Genomic DNA, 19075 nt, shown 5'->3' with positions numbered 1-19075 from the left:
CAACCTTTCAGCAACTGGCCCAACGCTCTTAACCACTAGGCTACAACAACAACAGAGTTTCTGGAAACAATAAATACCGTTTTTTTCACTCACACCCCTTACCGAAAAAATAAGCTTCTGGCAAAAGCTGTGGCAAACCTTTGGCCCAAAATTGGCAGCAAGCTCATATTTTCACAATCAAATTAGTTGGCAAACAATTATGGTAAACTTGTGGCGAACATTCTGTTTGCTGCAAACTCAGTATGAATAGGCAAATTAAATCAGCTTTTTGATTAAACAACATTGACATGTATCTACATAAACCAAATCACATAACTTTAAATGAACTTACTTCACAGAGAAACTAAACACACTATATGTAGTAAATATACTAAACATGTATACAATGTCTTTAACAGATAAAAAAATAAAATAATTCTACAACATGAAATCAGCATGGTAATGAAGAAAATGAAAGTCCTTCGTCCAACGCTTCGGCGCCCAGGAAGCAGTTGTTGTTGGTGGTTAACTGCCTTGCTCAAGTGCAAATTGGCAGATTTCTCTGGATCGCGGCATCTGGCCGGCAACCTAGTTTGCTTGGTCATCTAGGCTGCCCTCTCACATTTGACTCTGTTATGAGCACAAAGTATTCAATGAATTATAAATTCCTTTTAACAAACAGTTTTCAAAATACACAACAAATCTTTTAACGTGTACCTGGCAAGACCCAGCAACTGCTCAAGCTTGGTGTGTCCAGAGGATAAAAAAAGATGGCGTTTACAAAATACTCACTGCGTGTAAGTCGTTTTATGTTCTTCTTTAACTTCAGGCTATAGTCAAGACGTCCAAAAGCAAGAGCGTTTCCTGGTCCATCTCTTCCGCTGCAAAAGAGAGTACCTAATCAGTTGCACAACTGAATGCATTAAACCCGAAATGTGTCTTATGCATTTAACCTAACCCCTCTGAATCAGAGAGGAGCGCTTTAACCTAACCCCTCTGAATCAGAGAGGTGGCGGGGGGGGCTGCCTTAATTGATATGAACGGCGCCAAGGAAGCAGTTGTTGTTGGGGGTTAAATGCCTTCCTCAAGGGCAGATAAGCAGATTTCTCCACCTTGCTGGCTCGGGGATTCAAACCAGTGACCTATCAGTTACTGGCCCAACACTTGTAACCGCTTAACTGCTTACGGGGGAGATTTTTAAAGGTTAGTTTCACCCCACATTTCTAAATTAAATACTTTGAGGGAAGGGTTGATAAGCCAGATCAAATGGTTGAACAAAGGCAAGAGAGTGAGGAAAGAGCTAAATTAATAGGGGCGGCGGTAGCTTCCTGGTTAGAAAGAAAGGTCACTATTCGAACCCCTGAGCTGCCTGCGAGGAAATCTGGAAATCTCCGTCAGCCAGAGAGTTACCAGCTACAATATCTCTGTATGCTACCAACTGCTGTGGTGCCCTTGAGCAATGCACTTTACACCTAAGTGCCCATGAGCTGCTCACAGGCTTTGATGTGTGTGTCGTGTGTCATGTTGGTCACTTGTGACAGAATATCTGTGCAAATGACCAATAGAACAAGCTATGGTAAAAATGAAGGCCAGACTATCTATGGTAGCTGTGCATGTAATGTATCTAGTCCCAAAGTGGCTGCATGGTTCTAAGAGGCGAAGTTAAGTCTTTCAAGTTTCCATTAAGGTTGTATTATTGATTATCGATGACAATGTGGAAGACGTAGATGCTGTTTTACACACGGTCAATGAAAATCTGTGTTATTCCCCCCCCCCCCCCCCCAAAAAAAAAGCTCTGTCCCTACACTCAAAAAGGAATTTCTCAGTTTTACTTACCCCCAAACTTTGGAATCAAAGAGACCATGCAGGTTCCACTCACTCAGCGTATCTTTACAAAGCTGTCCATTCATTGGCCTTGACCTCTGCATTTAAGTACAGAAATAAAGACATTTTAGAAACATACGTACTAGTTTAAAGCAATGAAAGATCTAATTGTGACAAATAATTTATGTATGGGCTACATTTATGAGAATAAGATATGTAATTTACTTACCTTATCAATCTTGAAGACAATACACTCATTTATTAAATCTATTTATTTTTTATTTAACCTTTATTTAACTAGGCAAATCATTTATCACTCAAAGTGTTATGAGTGAGGTCACCACAAACATATTTCCAGGGTGTCGATGCATCCTCCTCCCAACACAGCCTTTCCCAACACCACGAGTAGGATAGGCTTTGCTCTGATGTCAAATCAACTCATATTGTTGCTAGCTAGCTACCTTAGCTGTTGTGCTAGCTAACATGCTACTGAACCATGGCACTAGCATATTGACAGGCATAATTAGTATTAAAAGACAGCAACGTATTCACCTACAAATATAAGTGTTTTTGGCACATCATTAGTTAGCTAGCTAGCTAGCTACCAATCACATGAATTGTGGAAAAATATGCTATCTAATGATAGCTAGCTAAACGCAAGCCGGTCAGTCAGTGGCGCTGACTGATTGATACTAGACATCATCACACGTGTGATAGAACAGCAGAATGTACTGCAATTTTTTTTTACCACACTGCTCCCCTCTGTTTCATCCCCAAAACAAAAACAATAACAATGGTGCTGGGACGGACAGTGGCACCTGTTCCACTAATGCAGATTCCATCCTTAAATGAACAATAACTTTTAAGGTTTATTGATTAAATACTTCATAATCCCTTTATACGGCCAGATTCTACAAAAAATTATTCATAACCAAATATCATGCTATTAAAAGGGTGGCGAAAGGGTTATGCCATATTTGGCAAGCACCAGAGGAATACCTTCAATATCTTGCTTTATGCTGTATAACTTTGCTGATACAGTATTTTAAAGCATTGACATAGTGCCTATGAAGACTTTTAAGAATGCTTTACAAAGCATTTATAAGTTTCTATACTTTAAAGTGGGTCTGGAAATAAAAATCCAAGTAAAGCCATGAATCAAAAATCTCTCTGTAGTCTCATCACAACAGAGATGCCAAGTTAGACAGGATATCGCCCATTCACTGTCCCCATAGGCCCTCACACATACTCACATTCTTAAATAGGCAGGATTCATCCATCCATCCTGTTTCTCTGTGTGTTAAAGAGATTACGCATGCAGGGAGAGAATTACTATATTTGGCCCTGCTGCCAAGTAAGCTGTAAAAGATCACTTGAGCACCATGTGTCTGTGGGACGGTGGTGCGCCTCTCTCTCTCTCTCTCTCTCCTCTCTCCCCTCTCCTCTCTCTCTCCCCTCTCTCCCCCTCTCTCTCTCCCCTCTCTCCCCCTCTCTCGCGCTCTCTCTCTTGCTCCACTCTCTTCTCTCTCCTCTCTCTCTCTTCTCTCTCCTCTCTCTCTCTCTCTCTCTCGCTCCACTCTCTTCTCGCTCCACTCTCTTCTCTCTCCACTCTCTTCTCTCTCCACTTATTTCCCATATTTCCCTCAGATTACACAGATCCACAAAGAATTTGAAAACAAACCCAACTTTGGTAAACTCTCATATCTACTGTGTGAAATACCACAGTGTGCCATCACAGCAGCAAGATATGTGACTTGTTGCCACAAGAAAAGGGCGACCAGTGAAGAACAAACACCATTGTAAATATAACCCATATTTCTGTTTTTTTATTTTCCCTTTTGTACTTTAACCATTTGCACATTGTTACAACACTGTATATACATATATTGCTGTTAATTTTTAGTTAATTTTTATTGTTTATTTCACTTTTGTATATTATCTACTACACTTGCTTTGGCAATGTTAACATATATTTCCCATGCCAATAAAGCCCCTTGAATTGAATTGAGAGAGTGAGGGAATGTGTGTGTGTGTGTGTCTGCTTTTGTGTGGCAGAAGAAGTTTGCAATCCTAGCATCATGTGTTGGGTTACCTTGCCACAGACCTGAAGACCTGTATTTGAACTAACATATAATCTTTAGGTAAGCAGGCCAACATAACATGAACTATCACTTGGTTCTTTTACTCAGAAACCTATACCATTTTTACCCATGAGCCCTACACGTTTACCCATGAGCCCTACATGTTTATCCATGAGCCCTACATATATCCCAATGAGCCCTACGTGTTTACCAATGAGTCCTACATATATCCCAATGAGCCCTACATGTTTATCCATGAGCCCTACATGTTTACCCATGAGCCCTACATATATCCCAATGAGCCCTACATGTTTATCCATGAGCCCTACATGCTTATCCATGAGCCCTACATGTTTATCCATGAGCCCTACATATATCCCAATGAGTTCTACATGTTTATCCATGAGCCCTACATATATCCCAATGAGTTCTACATGTTTATCCATGAGCCCTACATGTTTATCCATGAGCCCTACATATATCCCAATGAGCCCTACATGTTTATCCATGAGCCCTACATAGATCCCAATGAGCCCTACATGTTTATCCATGAGCCCTACATGTTTACCCATGAGCCCTACATATATCCCAATGAGCCTCACATATATCCCAATGAGCCCTACATGTTTACGCATGAGGCCTACATTTTTACCCATGAGTCCTACATATATCCCAATGAGCCCTACATGTTTACCCATGATCCCTACATGTTCACCAATGTGCCCTACATGTTTCCCAATGAGCCCTACATGTTTACCCATGAGCCCTACATGTTCACCAATGAGCCCTACATGTTTACCCATGAGCCCTACATGTTTACCCATGAGCCCTACATGTTCACCAATGTGCCCGACATGTTTCCCAATGAGCCCTACATGTTTACCCATGAGCCCTACATGTTTACCCATAAGCCCTACATATATCCCAATGAGTCCCACATGTTTACCCATAAGCCCTACATATGTCCCAATGAGCCCTACATGTTTACCCATAAGCCCTACATATATCCCAATGAGTCCCACATGTTGACCGATGCGCACGTTTTGCCTTTCACTAATGTGAATGTACTGACTCAGTTTCTTCTGACATTGCATTGAGGAAGTGTTTTTTTTTTGCATGTTGGTTTTCCTCCCCTTTCACCCTGTCAGTATATATTTATCTTGGGCTTGTAGGAATAGTTTGAAAATGCATTACTGGTGTCCATAGGCTTTACTCACCGTAACATCAAACAGTGGGTACCACACAACTAAGACGTCACTGTGTTTAGTTGGCTCACTCACGCAGGCAGACACCCACACCTACACTCGCCATCTCTGATATAACTGTCCACATCTCTCCGTCTGTCACCCTGTATGACCCATCCCTGCTATGAAGGAGATGCTGAGGATGCGGTGAGGTGAGGTTATAGGGGGGGAGGGGGGATTCCTCCTGCGTCATCTACAACGTGGTTCTCTCTGCGTCGCTTCCTTCTCTGTCCTCCGTTCACTAGCCTGAAAACAAAAGCTGCCCAGTGGGAGGTGTGTTACTCACTTCAGGGGGGGAGGGGGGGGGGGGATGTTGGAAATCGGGACACCAGGTGACTACAATGTCAACTTTTTTTTCCTGAGTTGAACCGACTGGTGTGGGTGTCTTCGACATTCTGTTAAAAAGAGGTGTAGGTTTGCAAACAAAGTAGCCCGTTTTCATGTTTAATGTTGCAGCAGTAGCAGGGGAGAAACATTTGGACTTTCTCCTGAAATGTGCTAATGTATGTTTTATTCACATTGTGAGCTAACCTGTGTTCTGGTGAAAATGTTACGAGTGGGAAACTGTCTTGTTCTTCAAGCCTTGTAGATACAGTTTAAGGTCTCTTAGTTGTAAGACCAGTTTCGTGTTTGTTGAAAATGTTATTGAATTACAGCAGCTTTTAGTATTATCTATTTTTTGGGGGGGGGGACTGATATCAGTAGCTTCAGTCCTGTCAGTTCAATTGCCACTTTGGTAAAAACCCAGAGGGTGATTTGACATGATGTGGCTTACTTGCCTGACTACTCAAACTGAATTATTCCACGCTGCTCTATGTTCGCTACAGAATTCAGTCTGAGACTGACATCATTGAAGTCATTTGTGGTTGATGTCAAAATGGGAGGGGGGGGGGGGGTCGTACAAAACAAAGTCTGTAGCTCAGTTGGTAGAGCATAGCGCTTGCAACGCCAAGATAGTGGGTTTGATTCTTGGCACCACACATAACGTGTATGTATGTATGAATGTAAGTTGCTTTGGCTGAAAGCATCTGCTAAACGGCATATATTATTATCAGCAGTTGGATCGCCTCTAACCAATCAGAGTATAAAAGACAACGACGGATTTTTCAAAACGTCGCTTTACCCACGTGTGTTCTGGCTCTGGTCCAAACCCATCGGTTTCTGGGACCAATCAGAACGCTTAGAATGTGTTTGTGTTCTATAAATTGTTGGGGAGGTAGTCAGATCCAGACTCATTGCGGAGAAGAAACGTTTGTGGGCGTGGCGTTTGGCCGGAGCATTGAGTTTGGGTAGCCAGGTAAGGGGTTTACGTCACAATACGGATCTTTTTTGCACTAATTGGTGTTTTGACCAATCAGATCAGCTCTGAAAAATATCTGATGTGATAAGATCTTATGTGATTGGTCAAAAGACCAATTAGTGGGAAAAATATCAGAATTGGCCTGCCTGTTTAAACGCAGCCTATAGACCCATACACAATCGGCCTCAACAACGTACGTACAACAGTGAAAAAAAGAAGAGAATCCTATCTCAATGGGACTCACCTGGATAAATAAAGGATATATCAACTAAAAATATCTTCATTACATAAGTATTCCTCCATTTTTGTAGAATGACAATATTATATTGCCACAAATGGTACTACGCCGAGACGTGCTGAATGTTTTCAAAATCTCTACATGTAGCCTATAGCCTGTTTCATCCTCACACGATCAAACACAGATGAATCCAAGCTGTCTAGACCATGATTTAACATCCACCTGTTTTCTATAAAACGTTTCATTACCACATCGGAGAATGGGAGTCCAACCTGAGGATAAGGCTGCAGCTGACAAGGACGACAATGGGGTAAGGGATCTCTGTGCTAATGGTGCATTTCCACTAAAGTATTTAAGAGTATTTTGACCTCCGAGGCCTAACCCAAAACAAGTCGAAGTACTTGGGTTGTGGGTCTAGTGGCGCTCCTATGGAAAAACACCTTGGTTCTGATTTGAGATTTGATCTTATTATTATAGTGTTTTTTATGCTCTCATGTCCACTGTTGTTTTACTGTTAAATTTGTCTCATTTCGAAAAACATTGTGTTTTTATTTTTCCTCACCTTGTATTTTTCATTTGTTAAGCACTTTGAAATGCATCCTCTGTAAGAAATGTGCTCTATAAATAAAGTTGGATTTGATTTGATGACTCTCCAGTACAAAAATGCCGATTGCCGTTCCCATGATTTCATCCTTTGGAATGACACTCAGGATTACAGGTGTGGGTTTAGATGCTAATCCGTATCAATAGACAAATCTGTCTCACAGGTCCTCCCCTGTAATCCTCCACTAATGTTTCCAGATGGACCCACGGTATGGTTACCTCATGAGCAATGGTGGAAAAAGTACTCAATTGTCACACTTGAGCAAAAGTAAAGATACCTTAATAGAAAATTACTCAAGTAAAAGTGAAAGTCACCCAGTAAAATACTACTTGAGTAAAAGTCTAAAAGTATTTGGTTTTAAATATACTTAAGTATCAAAAGTAAATAGAATTGCTCAAATGTATCAAAAGTAAAAGTATAAACCATTTCAAATTCCTTATATTAAGCAAAGCAGACGGCATAATTTTCTTTTCTTTTTTTATTGGCGGATTGCCAGGGGCACGCTCCAACACTCAGACATAGTTTACAAACTAAGCATTTGTGTTTAGTGAGTCCGCCAGATCAGAGGCAGTAGGGATGACCAGGGATGTTCTCTTGATAAGTGTGTGAATTGGACCATTTTCCTGTCAAAATGTAATGAGTACTTTTGGGTGTCAGGGAAAATGTATGGAGTAAAAAGTACATTATTTTCTTTAGGAATGTAGTGATGTAAAAGTTGGCAAACATATTAATAGTAAAGTAAAGTACAGATACCCCCCAAAACTACTTAAATAGTACTTTCAAGTATTTTTACTAAAGTACTGTACACCACTGCTCATGAGGTTACATCACGAGGTCTCTTCTCCTCAACTGTACTGCTATCCATAATATGGTTACCTCATGATGTCTCCTGTACTGCTATCCACCACCCCAACCTCTATACCCACCACCCCTATACCCACCACCCCAACCCCTATACCCACCACCCCAACCTCTATACCCACCACCCCTATACCCACCACCCCAACCCCTATACCCACCACCCCAACCTCTATACCCACCACCCCTATACCCACCACCCCAACACCTATATCCACCACCCCTATACCCACCACCCCTATACCCACCACCCCTATACCCACCACCCCAACCCCTATACCCACCACCCCTATACCCACCACCCCAACCCCTATACCCACCACCCCTATACCCACCACCCCTATACCCACCACCCCTATAACCACCACCCCAACCCCTATACCCACCACCCCTATACCCACCACCCCAACCCCTATACCCACCACCTCTATACCCACCACCCCTATACCCACCACCCCAACCCCTATACCCACCACCCCAACCCCTATACCCACCACCCCTATATCCACCACCCCAACCCCTATACCTACCACCCCTATATCCACCACCCCTATACCCACCACCCCAACCCCTATACCCACCACCCCTATACCCACCACCCCAACCTCTATACCCACCACCCGAACCCCTATACCCACCACCCTTACCCCTATACCCACCACCCCTATACCCACCACCCCTATACCCACCACCCCAACCACTATACCCACCACCCCAACCACTACACCCACCACCCCAACCCCTATACCCACCACCCCAACCCCTATACCCACCACCCCTATACCCACCACCCCAACCCCTATACCCACCACCCCTATACCCACCACCCCAACCCCTATACCCACCACCCCTACCCCTATACCCACCACCCCTATACCCACCACCCCTATATCCACCACCCCTACCCCTATACCCACCACCCCTATACCGACCACCCCTATACCCACCACCCCAACCCCTATACCCACCACCCCTATACCGACCACCCCTATATCCACCACCCCTATACCCACCACCCCTATACCCACCACCCCTACCCCTATACCCACCACCCCCAACACCTATACCCACCACCCCAACCCCTATACCCACCACCCCTATATCCACCACCCCAACACCTATACCCACCACCCCAACCCCTATACCCACCACCCCCCAACCCCTATACCCACCACCCCTATACCCACCACCCCAACACCTATACCCACCACCCCAACACCAATACCACCACCCCAACCTCTATACCCACCACCACTATACCCACCACCCCAACCCCTATACCAACCACCCCAACACCTATACCCACCACCCCAACCCCTATACCCACCACCCCTATACCCACCACCCCAACCCCTATACCCACCACCCCTATACCCACCACCCCAACCCCTATACCCACCACCCCAACCCCTATACCCACCATCCCAACCCCTATACCCACCACCCCAACCCCTATACCCACCACCCCTATATCCACCACCCCAACACCTATACCCACCACCCCAACACCTATACCCACCACCCCTTTACCCACCACCCCAACACCTATACCCACCACCCCTATACCCACCACCCCTATACCCACCACCCAACACCTATACCCACCACCCCAACCCCTATACCTAACACCCCAACACCTATACCCACCACCCCTATACCCACCACCCCTATACCCACCACCCCAACACCTATACCCACCACCCCTATACCCACCACCCCTACCCCTATACCCACCACCCCTATACCCACCACCACAACCCCTATACCCACCACCCCTATACCCACCACCCCAACCCCTATACCCACCACCCCTATACCCACCACCCCTATACCCACCACCCCAACCCCTATACCTAACACCCCAACACCTATACCCACCACCCCTATACCCACCACCCCTATACCCACCACCCCAACACCTATACCCACCACCCCAACCCCTATACCCACCACCCCTATACCCACCACCCCTATACCCACCACCCCAACACCTATACCCACCACCCCTATACCCACCACCCCAACCCCTATACCCACCACCCCTACCCCTATACCCACCACCCCTATACCCACCACCCCAACCCCTATACCCACCACCCCTATACCCACCACCCCTATACCCACCTCTCCTATACCCACCACCCCAACCTCTATACCCACCACCCCTATATCCATCACCCCAACCCCTATACCCACCACCCCTATACCCACCACCCCAACCTCTATACCCACCACCACGATACCCACCACCCCAACCCCTATACCAACCACCCCAACACCTATACCCACCACCCCTATACCCACCACCCCAACACCTATACCCACCACCCCAACACCTATACCCACCACCCCAACCCCTATACCCACCACCCCTATACCCACCACCCCAACCTCTATACCCACCACCACGATACCCACCACCCCAACCCCTATACCCACCACCCCAACCCCTATACCCACCACCCCTATACCCACCACCCCAACACCTATACCCACCACCCCAACACCTATACCCACCACCCCTATACCCACCACCCCAACCCCTATACCCACCACACCTATACCCACCACCCCAACCCCTATACCCACCACCCCAACACCTATACCCACCACCCCAACACCTATACCCACCACCCCTATACCCACCACCCCAACCCCTATATCCACCACACCTATACCCACCACCCCAACCCCTACACCCACCACCCCAACCCCTATACCCACCACACCTACACCCACCACCCCAACCCCTATATCCACCACCCCAACCCCTACACCCACCACCCCAACCCCTATACCCACCACCCCTATACCCACCACCCCAACCTCTATACCCACCACCACGATACCCACCACCCCAACCCCTATACCCAACCACCCCAACACCTATACCCACCACCCCTATACCCACCACCCCAACACCTATACCCACCACCCCAACACCTATACTCACCACCCCAACACCTATACCCACCACCCCAACCCCTATACCCACCACCCCACACCTATACCCACCACCCCAACACCTATACCCACCACCCCTATACCCACCACCCCAACCCCTATACCCACCACCCCTATACCCACCACACCTATATCCACCACCCCTATACCCACCACACCTATACCCACCACCCCTATACCCACCACCCCTATACCCACCACCCCTATACCCACCACACCTATACCCACCACCCCTATACCCACCACACCTATACCCACCACCCCTATACCCACCACACCTATATCCACCACCCCTATACCCACCACACCTATACCCACCACCCCTATACCCACCACACCTATATCCACCACCCCAACCCTATACCCACCACCCCTATATCCACCACCCCAACCCCTATACCCACCACCCCTATATCCACCACCCCTATACCCACCACACCTATATCCACCACCCCAACCCCTATACCCACCACCCCTATATCCACCACCCCAACCCCTATACCCACCACCCCTATATCCACCACCCCTATACCCACCACACCTATATCCACCACCCCAACCCCTATACCCACCACCCCTATACCCACCACCCCTACCCCTATACCCACCACCCCTATACCCACCACCCCTATACCCACCACCCCTATATCCACCACCCCTATACCCACCACCCCAACCCCTATACCCACCACCCCAACCCCTATACCCACCACCCCTATACCCACCACACCTATACCCACCACCCCTACCCCTATACCCACCACCCCTATACCCACCACACCTATACCCACCACCCCTACCCCTATACCCACCACCCCTATACCCACCACCCCTATACCCACCACCACCACCCCTATACCCACCACCCCTATACCCACCACCACCACCCCTATACCCACCACCCCTATACCCACCACCCCTATACCCACCACACCTATACCCACCACACCTATACCCACCACCCCTACCCCTATACCCACCACCCCTATACCCACCACCCCTATATCCACCACCCCTATACCCACCACCCCTATACCCACCACCCCTATACCCACCACCCCTATACCCACCACACCTATATCCACCACCCCTATACCACCACCCCTATACCCACCACCCCTATACCCACCACCCCTAGTACCCCCACCCCTATACCCACCACCCTATACCCACCACCCCCTATACCCACCACCCCTATACCCACCACCCCTATACCCACCACCCCCCTATACCCACCACCCCTATACCACACCACCCCTATCCCACACCCCTATACCCACCACCCTATACCCACCACCCCTATACCCACCACACCTATACCCACCCACCCCTATACCCACCACCCCTATACCCACCACCCCTATACCCACCACCCCTATACCCACCACCCCTATACCCACCACCCCTATACCCACCACCCCTATACCCACCACCCCTATACCCACCACCCCTATACCCACCACACCCCTATACCCACCACCCTATACCCACCACCCCTATACCCACCACACCTATACCCACCACCCCTATACCCACACCCTATACCCACCACCCCTATACCACACCCCTACCCACCACCCCTATACCCACCACCCCTATACCCACCACCCTATACCCACCACCTCTATACCCACCACCCCTATACCCACCACCCCTATACCCACCACCCCTATACCCACCACCCCCTAACCCACCACCCCTATACCCACCACCCCTATACCCACCACCCCTATACCCACCACCTCTACTAGACCCACCACCTCTATACCCACCACCCCTATACCCACCACCCTATACCCCCACCTCTATACCCACCACCCTATACCCACCACCCCTATACCCACCACCCCTATACCCACCACCCCTATACCCACCACCTCTATACCCACCACCCCTAAACCCCACCCGATACCCACTCACCCTATACCCACCACCCCTATACCCACCACCCCTATATCCCACCACCCCTGACCCACCACCCCTATACCCACCACCCCATTACCCACACACCCTATTACCACAACCCCTAATATCAACCACCCCGATAAACCCACCACCCCGATAACCACCAACCACCCCTATAACCCACCACCCCTATACCCACCACCCCGAATACCCACCACCCCTATACCCCCCCCCCTATAACCCACGCACCCCTTACCGACCACCCCTATAGTCCCCACCCCTATACCCACCACCCCTATACCCACCACCCCTATAAAAAATACCCACCACCCCTATACCCACCACCCCTAGACCCCATACCACACCCCTACCCCTATACCCACCACCCTACCCCTATAGACCCACCACCCCTATACCCACCACCCCTATAACCCACCACCCCTACCCCATACCCCCCCCCTACCCCTATACCCACCACCCCTATACCCACCACCCCTATACCCACCACCCCTATACCCACCACCATACCCCTATACCCACCCCTATACCCACCACCCCTATAACCCACCACCCCTATAACCCCCACCACCCCTACCCCTATACCCACCCCTATACCCACCACCCCTATACCCACCACCCCTATACCCACCACACCTATACCCACCACCCCTATACCCACCACCCCCTATACCCACAACCCCTATACCCACCACCCCTATATCCACCACCCCTATATCCACCACCCCCTATACCCACCACCCCTATATCCACCACCCCTATATCCACCACCCCTATACCCACCACCCTATACCCACCCCTATACCCACCACCTCTATATCCACCACCCCCCACCCCTATACCCACCACCCCTATACCCACCACCCCTATACCCACCACCCCTATACCCACCACCCCTATACCCACCACCCCTATACCCACCACCCCTATATCCACCACCCCTATATCCACCACCCCTATACCCACCACCCCTATATCCACCACCCCTATATCCACCACCCCTATACCCACCACCCCTATACCCACCCCTATACCCACCACCTCTATACCCACCACCCCCACCCCTATACCCACCACCCCTACCCCTATACCCACCACCTCTATACCCACCACCCCCACCCCTATACCCACCACCCCTATACCCACCACCCCCACCCCTATACCCACCACCCCTATACCCACCACCCCTATACCCACCACCCCAACACCTATACCCACCACCTATACCCACCACCCCTAGCCCTATAACCCACCACCCCTATACCCCCACCCCTATACCCACCACCCCTATACCCACCACCCCTAGCCCTATACCCACCACCCCTATACCCACCACCCCTATACCCACCACCCCTATACCCCACCACCCCTATATCCACCACCCCTATACCCACCACCCCTATACCCACCACCCCTATACCCACCACCCCTATACCCACCACCCCTATACCCACCACCCCTATACCCACCACCCCTATACCCACCACCCCTACCCCTATACCCACCACCCCTATATCCAACCACCCCTATACCCACCACCCCTATACCCACCACCCCCTAGCCCTATACCCACCACCCCTATATCCACCACCCCTATACCCACCACCCCTATATCCACCACCCCTATATCCACCACCCCTATATCCACCACCCCTATATCCACCCCTATACCCACCACCCCTATACCCACCACCCCTATACCCACCACCCCTATACCCACCACCCCTAGCCACCACCCCTATATCCACCACCCCTATATCCACCACCCCTATATCCACCCCTATATCCACCACCCCTATATCCACCACCCCCATACCCCACCACCCCTATATCCACCACCACCACCCTATACCCACCACCCCAACCCCTATATCCACCACCCCTATACCCACCACCCCTATACCACCCCTATACCCACCACCTCTATATCCACCACCCCCACACCCCTATACCCCACACCCCTATAACCCACCACCCCTATACCCACCACCCCTATACCCACCACCCCTATACCCACCACCCTATATCCACCACCCCTATATCCACCACCCCTATAACCCACCACCCCTATATCCACCACCCCTATAATCCAACCACCCCTATACCCACCACCCCTATACCCACCCCTATATACCCACCACCTCTATACCCACCACCCCCCACCCCTATACCCACCACCCCTACCCCTATACCCACCACCTCTAAACCCACCACCCCCACCCCTATACCACCACCCTATACCCACCACCCCCACCCCTATACCCACCACCCCTATACCCACCACCCCTATACCCACCACCCCAACACCTATACCCACCACCTATACCCACCACCCCTAGCCCTATACCCACCACCCCTATACCCACCACCCTATACCCACCACCCCTATACCCACCACCCCTAGCCCTATACCCACCACCCCTATACCCACCACCCCTATACCCACCACCCCTATACCCACCACCCCTATATCCACCACCCCTATATCCACCACCCCTATACCCACCACCCCTATACCCACCACCCCTATACCCACCACCCCTATACCCACCACCCCTATACCCACCACCCCTATACCCACCACCCCTACCCCTATACCCACCACCCCTATATCCACCACCCCTATACCCCACCACCCCTATACCCACCACCCCTAGCCCTATACCCACCACCCCTATATCCACCACCCCTATACCCACCACCCCTATATCCACCACCCCTATATCCACCACCCCTATATCCCCACCCCTATATCCACCCCTATACCCACCACCCCTATACCCACCACCCCTATACCCACCACCCCTATACCCACCACCCCTATATCCACCACCCCTATATCCACCACCCCTATATCCACCACCCCTATATCCACCCCTATATCCACCACCCCTATATCCACCACCCCTATATCCACCACCCCTATACCCACCACCCCTATATCCACCACCACCACCCCTATACCCACCACCCCAACCCCTATATCCACCACCCCTATATCCACCCCTATACCCACCACCCCTATACCCACCACCCCTATACCCACCACCCCTATACCCACCACCCCTATACCCACCACCCCTATACCCACCACCCCTATATCCACCACCCCTATATCCACCACCCCTATATCCACCACCCCTATATCCACCACCCCTATATCCACCCCCTATATCCACCACCCCTATATCCACCACCCCTATATCCACCACCCCTATATCCACCACCCCTATACCCACCACCCCTATATCCACCACCACCACCCCTATACCCACCACCCCTATATCCACCACCCCTATATCCACCCCTATACCCACCACCCCTATACCCACCACCCCTCTATACCCACCACCCCTATACCACCACCCCTATACCCACCACCCCTATACCACCACCCCTATACCCACCACCCCTATACCCACCACCCCTATACCCACCACCCCTATATCCACCTCTATACCCACCACCCCTATACCCACCACCCCTATACCCACCACCCCTATATCCACCCACCCCTATTACCCACCCCCCCATACCCTATACCCACCACCCTATACCCACCACCCTATACCACCACCACCCTATACCCACCACCCCTATACCCCCCACCCCTATACCCACCACCCCTATACCCACCACCCCAACCCTATATCCACCACCCTATACCCACCACCCCTATACCCACCACCCCTATACCCACCACCCCTATACCCACCACCCCTATACCCACCACCCCTAGCCCTATACCCACCACCCCTATACCCACCACCCCTATACCCACCACCCCTATACCCACCACCCCTATATCCACCACCCCTATACCCCACCACCCCTATACCCACCACCCCTATACCCACCACCCCTATACCCACCACCCCTATACCCACCACCCCTATACCCACCACCCCTATACCCACCACCCCTACCCCTATACCCACCACCCCTATATCCACCACCCCTATACCCACCACCCCTATACCCACCACCCCTAGCCCTATACCCACCACCCCTATATCCACCACCCCCTATACCCAACACCCCTTATATCCACCACCCCTATATCCACCACCCCTATATCCACCACCCCTATATCCACCCCTATACCCACCACCCCTATACCCACCACCCTATACCCCACACCCCTATACCCACCACCCCTATATCCACCACCCCTATATCCACCACCCCTATATTCCACCACCCCTATATCCACCCCTATATCCACCACCCCTATATCCACCACCCCTATATCCACCACCCCTATACCCACCACCCCTATATCCACCACCACCACCCCTATACCCACCACCCCAACCCCTATATCCACCACCCCTATATCCACCCCTATACCCACCACCCCTATACCCACCACCCCTATACCCACCACCCCTATACCCACCACCCCTATACCCACCACCCCTATACCCACCACCCCTATATCCACCACCCCTATATCCACCACCCCTATATCCACCACCCCTATATCCACCACCCCTATATCCACCCCTATATCCACCACCCCTATATCCACCACCCCTATATCCACCACCCCTATACCCACCACCCCTATATCCACCACCACCACCCCTATACCCACCACCCCAACCCCTATATCCACCACCCCTATATCCACCCCTATACCCACCACCCCTATACCCACCACCCCTATACCCACCACCCCTATACCCACCACCCCTATACCCACCACCCCTATACCCACCACCCCTATACCCACCACCCCTATACCCACCACCCCTATACCCACCACCCCTATATCCACCTCTATACCCCCCACCCCTATACCCACCACCCCTATACCCACCACCCCTATATCCACCACCCCTATACCCACCACCCCTACCCCTATACCCACCACCCCTATACCCACCACCCCTATACCCACCACCCCTATACCCACCACCTCTATACCCACCACCCCTATACCCACCACCCCTATACCCACCACCCCAACCCCTATATCCACCACCCCTATACCCACCACCCCTATACCCACCACCCCTATACCCACCACCCCTATACCCACCACCCCTATACCCACCACCCCTATACCCACCACCCCTATACCCCACCACCCCTATATCCACCACCTCTATACCCACCACCCCTATACCCACCACCTCTATACCCACCACCTCTATACCCACCACCCCTATACCCACCACCCCTATACCCACCACCCCTATACCCACCACCCAACCCCTATACCCACCACCTCTATACCCACCACCCCTATACCCACCACCCCTATACCCACCACCCCAACCTCTATACCCACCACCCCTATACCCACCACCCCTACCCCTATACCCACCACCCCTATACCCACCACCCCTATACCCACCACCCCTACCCCTATACCCACCACCCCTATACCCACCACCCCTACCCCTATACCCACCACCCCTATACCCACCACCCCTACCCCTATACCCACCACCCCTATACCCACCACCCCTACCTCTATACCCACCACCCCTATACCCACCACCCCTATACCCACCACCCCTATACCCACCACCCCTATACCCACCACCCCTATACCCACCACCCCTATACCCACCACCCCTATACCCACCACCCCTATATCCACCACCCCTATACCCACCACCCCTATACCCACCACCCCTATACCCACCACCCCTATACCCACCACCCCTATACCCACCACCCCTATACCCACACCCCTATATCCACCACCCCTATATCCACCACCCCTATACCCACCACCCCTATACCCACCACCCCTACCTCTATACCCACCACCCCTATACCCACCACCCCTATACCCACCACCCCTATACCCACCACCCCTATACCCACCACCCCTATACCCACCACCCCTATACCCACCACCTCTATATCCACCATCTCACCATGTATGTATGATGCGAGAAGACAACATCACTGGGTAATAGTCAAGGCAGTTAGAAAATCTTGTTCCTCTGATATACTCAAAATAGATCAATTGAAAATGCCTTTGTAATTGGTCTGCAGGACGGTGTACATTTTAGTGCACCCACAGCTTCAAGCCTCACCCGT

At 50.8% G+C, this 19075-nt stretch overlaps 1 protein-coding gene across 1 annotated transcript; it reads left to right on the top strand.

The window, feature by feature from the left end:
- The first annotated feature begins 4045 nt into the window (after window positions 1-4045).
- On the top strand, window positions 4046-4981 carry LOC115169217 (putative proline-rich protein 21). The gene has a single exon (XM_029724693.1). The coding sequence runs from the start codon at window positions 4046-4048 to the stop codon at window positions 4979-4981; it is 936 nt and encodes a 311-aa protein (XP_029580553.1).
- The last annotated feature ends 14094 nt before the right edge of the window (window positions 4982-19075 follow it).

This window comes from Salmo trutta, chromosome 31 (genome assembly GCF_901001165.1).
Source record: "Salmo trutta chromosome 31, fSalTru1.1, whole genome shotgun sequence".
In the NCBI taxonomy this organism is placed as follows: domain Eukaryota; kingdom Metazoa; phylum Chordata; class Actinopteri; order Salmoniformes; family Salmonidae; genus Salmo; species Salmo trutta.
Note: the sequence above shows the minus strand (reverse complement) of the source record. Positions and strands in the feature narration are given on the sequence as shown.